This window comes from Quercus lobata, chromosome 2 (genome assembly GCF_001633185.2).
Source record: "Quercus lobata isolate SW786 chromosome 2, ValleyOak3.0 Primary Assembly, whole genome shotgun sequence".
Lineage (NCBI taxonomy): Eukaryota > Viridiplantae > Streptophyta > Magnoliopsida > Fagales > Fagaceae > Quercus > Quercus lobata.
The window spans coordinates 37,826,392-37,836,423 of NC_044905.1; the positions used below are offsets into that span (position 1 = coordinate 37,826,392).

The 10,032-nt window shown below is 34.7% G+C and overlaps 1 protein-coding gene across 1 annotated transcript; it reads left to right on the plus strand.

Moving 5' to 3' along the window:
- The first annotated feature begins 2,620 nt into the window (after window positions 1–2,620).
- LOC115975517 (light-harvesting complex-like protein OHP2, chloroplastic) lies at window positions 2,621–6,442 on the plus strand. The gene is made up of 2 exons (XM_031096320.1): window positions 2,621–3,273; window positions 6,031–6,442. Exons 1-2 carry the CDS (start codon window positions 2,819–2,821, stop codon window positions 6,143–6,145), a joined length of 570 nt encoding a protein of 189 aa, XP_030952180.1. The 5' UTR covers window positions 2,621–2,818; the 3' UTR covers window positions 6,146–6,442.
- Window positions 6,443–10,032: the final 3,590 nt, after the last annotated feature.

Consider the following 10,032-nt stretch of genomic DNA (forward strand, 5'->3'; position numbering starts at 1 on the left):
TAGTGGTTTGTTAGTGGTGCGTCGATCGATCTGGTGCTAGGTGTTGAAGCTATCGTGATTGATCTATTAGCAGAGTTATTTGGTATGAGGTGGTGGTTCTTCAATTGGCAGATCTATTGATGCATGGAGCTATTGGGTGTTTGGCTTGATATTTGTTGTAGGTGCAGTGGTTGATATTTGGTGGAGCTATTTGATTTTTGGTGGATCTATTGGTGGAGCTATATGATTTACAATTAATTGATAGAGTATTTGATCAATTCAGATCTATTGGAGGAACTATTTGATTTTTGCTTGGGTTTATTTTTGGTAAGAGAAAAAAATATATATTTAAATGCAATAAGGATAGAGTATTGTGGCTAATATGGTTGTTTGTGAATAGTAAATTAGGTAAAGTAAAAAGAAAAGAGGAAGTTTTTGAGGTGAATTTAGTTAAAATTGTACTGAGTCTATCTGATACTAAAGGTCATAGGGATGCAACATGTTTTATAACTAATGACATGACACATTGTGTTAATTGGTAAATAATAAACTATCATAACTTACCATCTTATTATTCTTGTGGAGTGAGGGATGGGCATTAGAGGGGGGGCGAAGGGACAAGGGTCAGGATTCAAGTCTTCATGAGGAAACTTCACACACATACACTTAAATTAAGTTAGAGTCATGGTTTTAAAAACTGGACCAGGAGCAAAATCGGATTTGCTTCCGGTTCTCAATTTTTCCCTTTTTTTTTTTTTTGTTTTTGTTTTTACCTGGTTTTTGGCCTTTTTTCAGGACCAAATTGGCTTCCAGTTCCCAGTTCAACCTGTTGGATTGGCTGGTTCGGTCCGGTCCTATTTTTAAAATCATAGTTAGAGTAGAGTTTTTATCTCAAATTATATTATTATTATTATCATCTTCGATATGATAAATTTGAATTCTCCATAAAGATTACTCAATTTATTAGGTTAAGACACCTATTAACTTTTAATGTAGACACAATACCAAAAATTCTATTATTGAACTAATTACAACTCATCATAACTTGGGGTTTAAGGCACTACGTCTCTATGCTTCAAACATCCCCCCTCTATTTACTTATCTTAATCTATATATACATATAAAACCAAAACCTTTAGAGCTCCCACATTTTTACACATCAGTATTATTAAAAAAATAATAATAAATATCTTTTTTTTTCCCATCAAATACAAATTACAAATCCCGATACTTCTTGAAAAAAAAGATTCTCTCTTCCCATCTCTCTTCTCTCTCCTTCAAAGCAGCTACCATCTCTCTCTTTTCTCAGCCTTTCAACCAAGGGAGTGAATATGGGACCGTCCTGGCTGGTATGGCCGATATATTTCGTACTGGCACTTTGACTAGCATTAATTTAAACACAAAAACGCTGTCTCTTACCAAGCAGAAAGAACTTCGGCCATTGTTGCTGAGAGAGACCTTCGTCCGTGGACCAATACTTGATGCAATGGCTGCAAGTTATATGAGGAAACAAAGAGAGATCTGCAACTTGTATGAGGAAAGACTAAAAGAGAGTGAAATATATGTTTTTATTTGAAATCAGATCTTAATTTACCCTTTGTCTTTGTGGACGTGGAGTAGTGTGTCGAATAGTGTGGAGAGGTAACGTGTGTCAGTGGCTGAAGCCAGCTGTGGAGCAAAGAATATAATATGCGAAGAAAAAAGAGGGAGGAAAGTAAAAAGTAAAAATAAAAGATATTAACAAGTAGAAGAGTAGCTAAATCATAAATATATATATATATATATATATTTTTTTTTTTTATGGGTTTGGCTTATTTTCAGTACTTTTTTAATAGAAAATCTTCTTTTATTTTAAATACACAATAGCAAGTAGTAGTGAGTTTTAATTTTCTTTTATGACAGTTTCTCATTAAAACAAAAAGAGATTCCAGTTAAAAAAGTACTGGAGATAAGCCAAACTTTTTTTTATAAGTCTAAATTAATATATAGATATACATTTAGTTTGCGGCTTGGTTTAAAAAGCCAGTTTTTTTATTTTTTTATTTTAACTATTTTGTTTAATTTTGCTACTATTCATAAGCCTCATTGTACTTTTTGGTACTATTCATGAATCCTACTATACTATTTCAGTTACCTTTTAGCTTTATCTATGGTACTTTCAGCAAAAAAAAAAAAAAAAAAAAAAAATTCAATTTCAGTTAAATAAGCTGTTCTTAAACAAATACTTAGAGTGTAGAGTTTTTTATTTATTTATTTTTTATTTATTTATTTTAATCAGGTATTAACTTCTATGGTGGATAAAAGAAAAAGATAAAAATTAAATAAAGATTAAAGATAAAGATAGGAAAGAAAAAATAGAAAGAATAAATCAAATCAAATAGGAAAAAATAGAAGATTGTGTGTGATTGAATAATCTTCTAACTCATATTTAATAGCTTTCCGTGCATCGCATGGGCTAGCAACTAGTTATAAAATAAATAACAAAGCCAAAAGCCAAAAGCCAAAAAACCTTGCCACATCACCATCTTAGTTGACCTTGACATTACTGTGAATAATATTATAAATGAAAAAAAAAACGTTGTACAACATACTTTAGTATGTGTGTTTGAGTGTGGTACCAGTATTATTGTTTGTTTTACCTTCGCTACAGTAAGCCGTCTATGTGCTGAGTCTTGGCCACATCTTATCCACACACGCACATCACTTCAACGCCACTTCTAATTCCGATAGCCCACAACACAACAACTACCACATCCGAAGTCCAAACAAAAGCCAACCCATAATCCAAAACCAAAGACGGAAACTGTAAAGAGTATCGTGTCTGTGTAAAGAGGGAAAAATGTCAGTAACATCCTCATTCCCATGCATCAAAATCCCAACTTCACCATCATCATCATCATCCTGTTCTTCTGCTTCTTCTTCTTCTTCTTCTTCATCAACCACTTCTTCTTACTCCTTTAGATTCTGTTCAAGTAAGCCTACTCATATAATAACCATAAGGAGCTCTCAAACTGAAGGACCTCTAAGAAGACCTGTGGTTCCTTCTGTGAGAGAACCCTCTCCTCCTCCAGTACTCAAACCTACCCCTCCAACTCCTCCACCAACGCCATCATCATCATCTACGGTGCCAAAGCCAGCAGTGGTTGTTGGGGGTGATAAGAATGTCATAACTTTGGAGTTTCAGAGGCAGAGGGCTAAGGAGCTTCAGGACTACTTTAAGCAGAAAAAGCTTGAAGAAGCTGATCAAGGTCCACCCGTTGGCTTTATTGGCAAGAATGAGATTACTAATGGAAGGTATAAAGCTTTTCTTTTACTGGGTATGTGTCAATTATTGCACTATTTATTTCATTTCCATTGTATTACTATGTTAGGGAGGATTACCCAATTAATTTAGTGCTAATTGTAAATTTGAGAAATTTAAGGTGATGAACATAATGTAATGTTCATGGGACTTAAACCTGAATAAGATTCAACAAAATGGTAAGTTAATTTAAAAGCAATAGCTAGCAAATCTATAATGTAGACAGCTCAAATTAGTAATTATAGGAGTTGAGCATAGATAAACATACTTAAGAAAAGATCCACTTATTCTTTTATCAATTAAAGATGAGATAATGTACATTCACTGAGATCGAATCTTTGAGAGATTTGTTAATACTGTTGATGGAGGGAAGGAGATGAGATGGGATTAGAAGGGAGGGGATGGCGAGGGTTTAATAAACCTTGTTGGGATGTTTTTTAAAGAGGGAGGTGGAAGGGTTTAAGTGGATTAGAAAGGCTATCTTATAACCCCAAACCTCTCTTCTTCTTTTTTTAGATTGGTAGATGGTGGGAAAGGGGGTGGTGGGGTTTGAATTATAGACATGAGGCATCGCAAAAGATCCCATTACCATTGGGGCTATCACTTGAACTCCATACCCCTCATTTTTAATTCCTCCAAATTAGGAGAATTTAGAGAGGGAAGGGAGGGGTTCCACACTTCCACTTATATTAAAAATTTCTAAATTGTCAAATTTTCCTTTATGATGTTAATTTACTTTAAATTTAGCAAATGAAGGTCAAAATTGTCAATTTATATTGCAATTTCCCTCCCCTCCCTTCCTCCTACTAATTTTTAAAACATCCATACAAAAGGGAGAGATATCTATTCTCGTTTCCCCTGCTTAATTTTTAAAACACCTTCCCCTCCCGCTCTTCTCTCCTTCCCCTTCCTTACCCTCTCCTCTCCTCTCCTCTCCCTCCAAACTTCCAGACACACTGAGTATACCAAATCAGTATTGCTATCCTTCTTATGACACGCCAGTGCAATTTCACAATAATCATTGAAAGGAAGTTTTGGTATTTCTTTTTCCCTTTCCTGTTCCTTGTCTATGTGAAATTATGCACTATTCTTAGAAAATTCCTCAAAAATGATCCAGATGAAAGAGTGTTGCCTTGTTTCCAAACTCTTCAAACAGTGCTAAGCTTGCTTTAATTTCAGTCCACCTTGGGATGGTTCATTGCAATTACAACGACGACCTCTTTTTGCCTCTCCATCATATTTATCACTAGGGTGAAGACTTTAATGGTGGTGGTGGTGGTGGGGTGAAGTGAATCACTACAGACACTTCTTTAGTTTGTTTTGGGATTTTTAGATCTCCATTGCCTTGGCCCATTATTATTTATCCAAATGCCTTGAACCTTTGGAATCTTATATGAATCTTATTAAACATAATAATTATTTGAATAATTTTTAGGTAACCCAATAGTTGATTCTACACATGCTTAAGTGTTGTCAAATAATAAGACATTGATCCTGATTGTTGTAGATTAGAAGGCAGTTCCATCCAAAATGATTCAGTTCTTATTTGAGTGTATGAGTCCTACTCATTTCGCCTGTCATTGACAAAATCGTGTTTCTTGTAGATGCAAAATTAACAACCATATGATCATTGGAAATCTTTTTGATCATTAGGAATCTTTCTGAATTAATTAAATCCTGATTTCCTGAGCGTCTAGTAGTTAGCCTTCCTTGGAAATCCATTGACTTGCTTAGGGAGTTGAGTACTGTTTTCTTCTGAATCCGCTGCACCTGTTATTTTGGCTTTTGCCACTTAGCACTAATGTTACTATCATTAGCCCGAGCTTGGTTCACTTCACACTAGTAGTGAAAGATGGATACCAAGAATGCTCAGTGACAAATTGGCTATTAGTGCTGGAGACTGTTTGGTGTAATCAATTATTGGAGGATCTTTTCTTTTCTTCTCTTTTGCGAGAAACGTGCAAATTCGATTGTTTCATTTGTTAGCATTGAAAAATTTCTGTACCTTTGGTAAGTGAGGAGAATGGGCAGTGTAAAATTTATTTGTTTATTTGTGTTTTTTTCCATGTCATCAAGAACACCATCCATTTTGATATTTAAGGTTTATCTTCTTATACATATAATTTAAAATTCTTGACTAAATGTACTCTTGACTTCAATGCATCCAAAGCCACAAAAGAAAAAGGGGTGGGGGAATGAAAGCAAAGTTTGAGTTTTCCTTCTTTTTACTATTTTAAAATAATTCAGAAGCTAATTTATCTGTGTATTTCTTCTTCTTCTTTTTCTGTCATCAAGAACACCATCCATTTTTATATTTAAGGTTTATCTTCTCATATGATTTTAAATTCTTGAGTATAAATACTTTGTGACTTCAATGCATCCAAAACCACAAAAGAAAGTTGGGGGGGGGGGGGGGGAATGATAGTGAAGCTTGTATTTTCCTTCTTTTTACTATTTTACAAATAACTCACTTAATCATTTTTAAGGATCCTTAAAATATAGTTCAAACCTCAATGACCCCCAAGAAAGGAAAAATATAGAACAAGAATAAAAGAGGAAGAGTGAAACAGGAAAAAGGGAGGCAGTGAAGGTTGCAACATGTTTTGTAAGAGTCAGAAAACTAGAATATTATGAATGAATTTTGTGTGCCACAAGGCTCATCCCCTCAAATCTCTATGTAGTTTTCTAATATTACATGATTTTGATATGGATCTTCTATTTGTTCTGTATCTGGCATGTTGGTCAAACAGATGGGCAATGTTTGGTTTTGCTGTGGGGATGCTAACAGAGTATGCAACAGGCTCGGACTTTGTTGACCAAGTAAAGATCCTTCTCTCCAATTTCGGGATAATAGACCTGGAATGATTACTTCACTTGATGCTCATTGCCAGCGATATTTTCTGATTGTTGTAATAGTTGTAGTCACATCCACTGTTTGGTTTGCAACCTTTTTGAGTTATTTATTTGATTTCATATGCTATCATCAAGCTGTGTCTTCGCTTCACTATTTACAAAGTTCGTTATTTGTTGCTGCAAATTTACATTAAACTTATCGGTGCCAGTTATCAGATAAAAACATGCATTCTTTGCTAGTTTGTTTTGGAACTGGAAAAGTGTAAAATGTAGTGCTTCATCTTTACAATTTTGTGGCAGTTGCATAAATGTTTCTCACATTCTCTGTATCAAGGGCCAGATGTATGCTGCTATCATATTTTTGTCTAGAGGATAACATAATCGTATTGGGTGATGAGTCCTGTCCATCAGTGCCTGTCTTGCGCAACCCAACAAAGGGCTGCCCTGTTCCTAATTCCTTTTATTTTGGGGTATGATTTAACTTGTACTATTCAGAAACTTTTTTTTTTTTTTTTACAAATGAATACTCTCCAATCTTATATCATTATTACAACATATCCTTGTACATACCTATATATATACAACAATCCTCCACTAGGTTGTAATAATATATGTTTCACTTGATTGATATTTTATCATGCATAATGAAAGATGTCTTTCAACTTAAACCTTCCTTTAATGTAATTACTCAATAAATCAATAGAGTTAATGGTGGCTTTATGCATAAACCAAAACTCTTATGTGTTGAAATCGGAAATAATAAACACATGAGAATATCCACAGCACATTTAGGAATTCATGTTGTTAGCACTATTATGGCTTTGTGCTCTTCCCGGTTTAGTGAACATATATAAGAGAAAACCCTTTTACTCTTGCTAGAAGTGGTACCACTCCTATGTTCATAAAGGTGAAATTCTTTCTTATGTTCTTGTTACATAGACATTTATGATTTACGAACTTCCTTAAGAGTTTAAAACTCATCCTCTATTTTTATCGTAATAATTTGCACTAATCTATCCTGAATGAGACATAAGTTTAGTGCTCTTACTAACCACGTATCAATAGCTTGTTGTTACCCTTTAAACCTCTTGAATTAAATCAATTTGAGGTTGGGTTCCGATTATTAGTGATTTTCTTAAAAGAAGAGTTTTAGTCTCATTCCAATAAATGTTATCCTTACTAAGTCTCAAGACACACTTCGGTAAAGGACCAATTTTGAATTTACGTAGGCAATGGACTAGTCCAACTATACTTGACTTGTCTTACGTATTTTTGTCTTAGACTTTTAAGTCTAAGTTCACTTTGTATACAACTCATGTATACCATATGCATTGTGGTTTCACAACTACAGTACATGAATGACTTACTATGGTCATAGCCACGACACTTTATCAAAACCTTAGCCATTTTCCTTCCTTGCCCGTTATCATTATAATCAATCCTTTCAATTTAATTCTATAGTAGAATAAAAAATACACCTTATTTCTTTAATGCTTACACATAGCACCCCCACATGTAGTGATTATCTAACTAGACATAGATATTATCACTCACATCAATAATAGAATTAACTTTGAATATTCTCTATAATAGATATTCATCACAATTAATTACTTTCTAGTGATCAGCCTTAAGTTTTAGAAACTTTGAAAGTCTACATACTGTGAAGGCAATGTTTAGTTTTGCTCCATACATGATACGCAACATGTACTTAATTCACTAGCAAACTCGAGCTATGCATCCGTTCTTCCAGTAACCTCTTTATTTATTATTGGAATCAAAGTGTCTTTGCTTCTTTAACAATATTAAAATCTAAAAAGCAAATTCTCAACACTAATCTCAACATTAAGAGATAACACAATTCCCAATAGAATGAGACAACACTAATCTCAAAATGAGATTAATATAGTGTACATTTTCACTATATTTCTTTACTTGATTCTCATTCATAAAAGATTTTCATTTAATTATTTAAGGAAGTACAAACCCACAGGTCTTTCAAGAAAACTTCCTTACCAAGATCACTATTTAAGAAAGTCACTTCACATCTATATGATGCATACTTAAATTATATGTGGAGACACAATCCAATATTTCATTATTGATCATTGATCATTGAATGTTCGATTAATGAACTCACTTGTTCTCTCTTTATTTCACAAAGAGATACTTTCAAAATAGGATCACCACATGTGCTTGATTAAACTTGAGACATCTACCACACATGGTAGAATTTAACATCCCTAGATGTTAATTCTTAATACCTTTATACCCCCACACTTCTTAGATATCATAATTCCACAATTTAAGGCTGTGTTTGTTTTGGCTTCAAATCATTTCCGGAAATACTTTTCCGTAAATGCGGGTGTTTGGTTGTGCATGGAAAATAATTTTTTCGGAAATGCTTTTCAGTTGACTGTGTGTTGGGGTGTAAAATCATTTTCGTTTTTATTTTACCTTCAAATCTCATTTTCCGTAAAACATAGAGAGAGAGAGAGTGAGAGTGAGATCACGCTCGCGCACAGAGAGAGAGAGAGAGAGAGAGAGAGAGAGGAAGAAGAGAGAGCCCATCGCCTGCGACCCACGAGCCTTCGACTTCGCCGGCGACCCAGAGCCTTCGCGCCACGAACCCACGAACCAATCTTCGACTTCGCCGGCAAACCCAGAGCCCAGATCACGCCACGAACCCAGAGCCTTCGACCTAGAGCCAGAGCCTTCGACCCACCGATCTTCGACCCAGAGCCTTCGACCCACGAGCCTTCGACTTCACCGGCGACCCAGAGCCTTCGCGGCACGAACCCACGAACACACGAACCAATCTTCAACTTCGCTGGCGAACCCAGAGCTCAGATCACGCCACGAACCCAGAGCCTTCAACCTAGAGCCAGAGCCTTCGATCCACCGATCTTCGACGCAGTGCCTTCGGGCGACCTAGAGCCTTCGACTTCACCGGAAACCCACGAACCGATCTCTCTCTCTCTGTGATTTTGATTTTTGTGTGATTTTGATTTTTGTTGTTGTTGTGGTGGTGTGGGTGGTGGTGTTTTGGTGGTTTTTCTGTTGTGTGGTGGTCGGTTTTGTGTGGGTGGTGGTGGAAAATAGCATTTTCAGAATATTACCAAACACATGAAAATATTTTCTTGAATAATTTTCATAATGCAACCAAACACTTGAAAATATTTTCCTTTCCCAAAAATAGCATTTCCGGAAAATATTTTACGGGAACCAAACATAGCCTAAGTTTCTAAACCCCCACATTTGGGTTTTCAACCATTCCAAAATTCACATATATATACACATTGTAATTACATACATCAAAATGTAATAATCAAACATAGTGAATTTCTTTAAAATTATATAAATGATTTTAAAAAATATCAAACTAATAACACAAATATTTATTAGTGCATAGATATCAAAATTTATCTTTTCTCTTTTGTTTCAAACCTTTTACAACTAACCTTAGGCCAAAAGATTTTATATCTTGTTCTAATATCCCACTCTTAACCAATTGGTTTTGAAACTAGAGGTCGATCCATTAAGACCCAGTTGTTATTAAATATTATTGAGTATCTCAACATTAATAGCTTTTATATCAAAAAGCTACATCTTTTAGAAGCACAAAACTTTCTCAAAAGTTTAGGATCACTTCCCTCAAAGAATACTATAGGCATTTGTTTAGGATTACACTTTAATTACCTTCAACAAGGTAAACAAGAGCTTCTCATGAAATAAAATTTGGATCAAAATCCTTTTATTTCTTACACTTTGACTCTACCTTTATTCACTTGGTGAATCACATTTAAATTTTTAATACCACTTAATGTGATATTTAACATTGGAGTCATTTATTTGTGTTTAAGTAGATATTGGGGTACCCTTGAAATCATCTTTGAATT

Bases quoted from the DNA above. Each gene is read 5' to 3' on its own strand.
- LOC115975517 (XM_031096320.1), top strand. From the start codon at position 2,819: ATGTCAGTAACATCCTCATTCCCATGCATCAAAATCCCAACTTCACCA. The intron at 3,274-6,030 runs GTATAAAGCTTT...TTGGTCAAACAG, and splicing joins AATGAGATTACTAATGGAAG to ATGGGCAATGTTTGGTTTTG.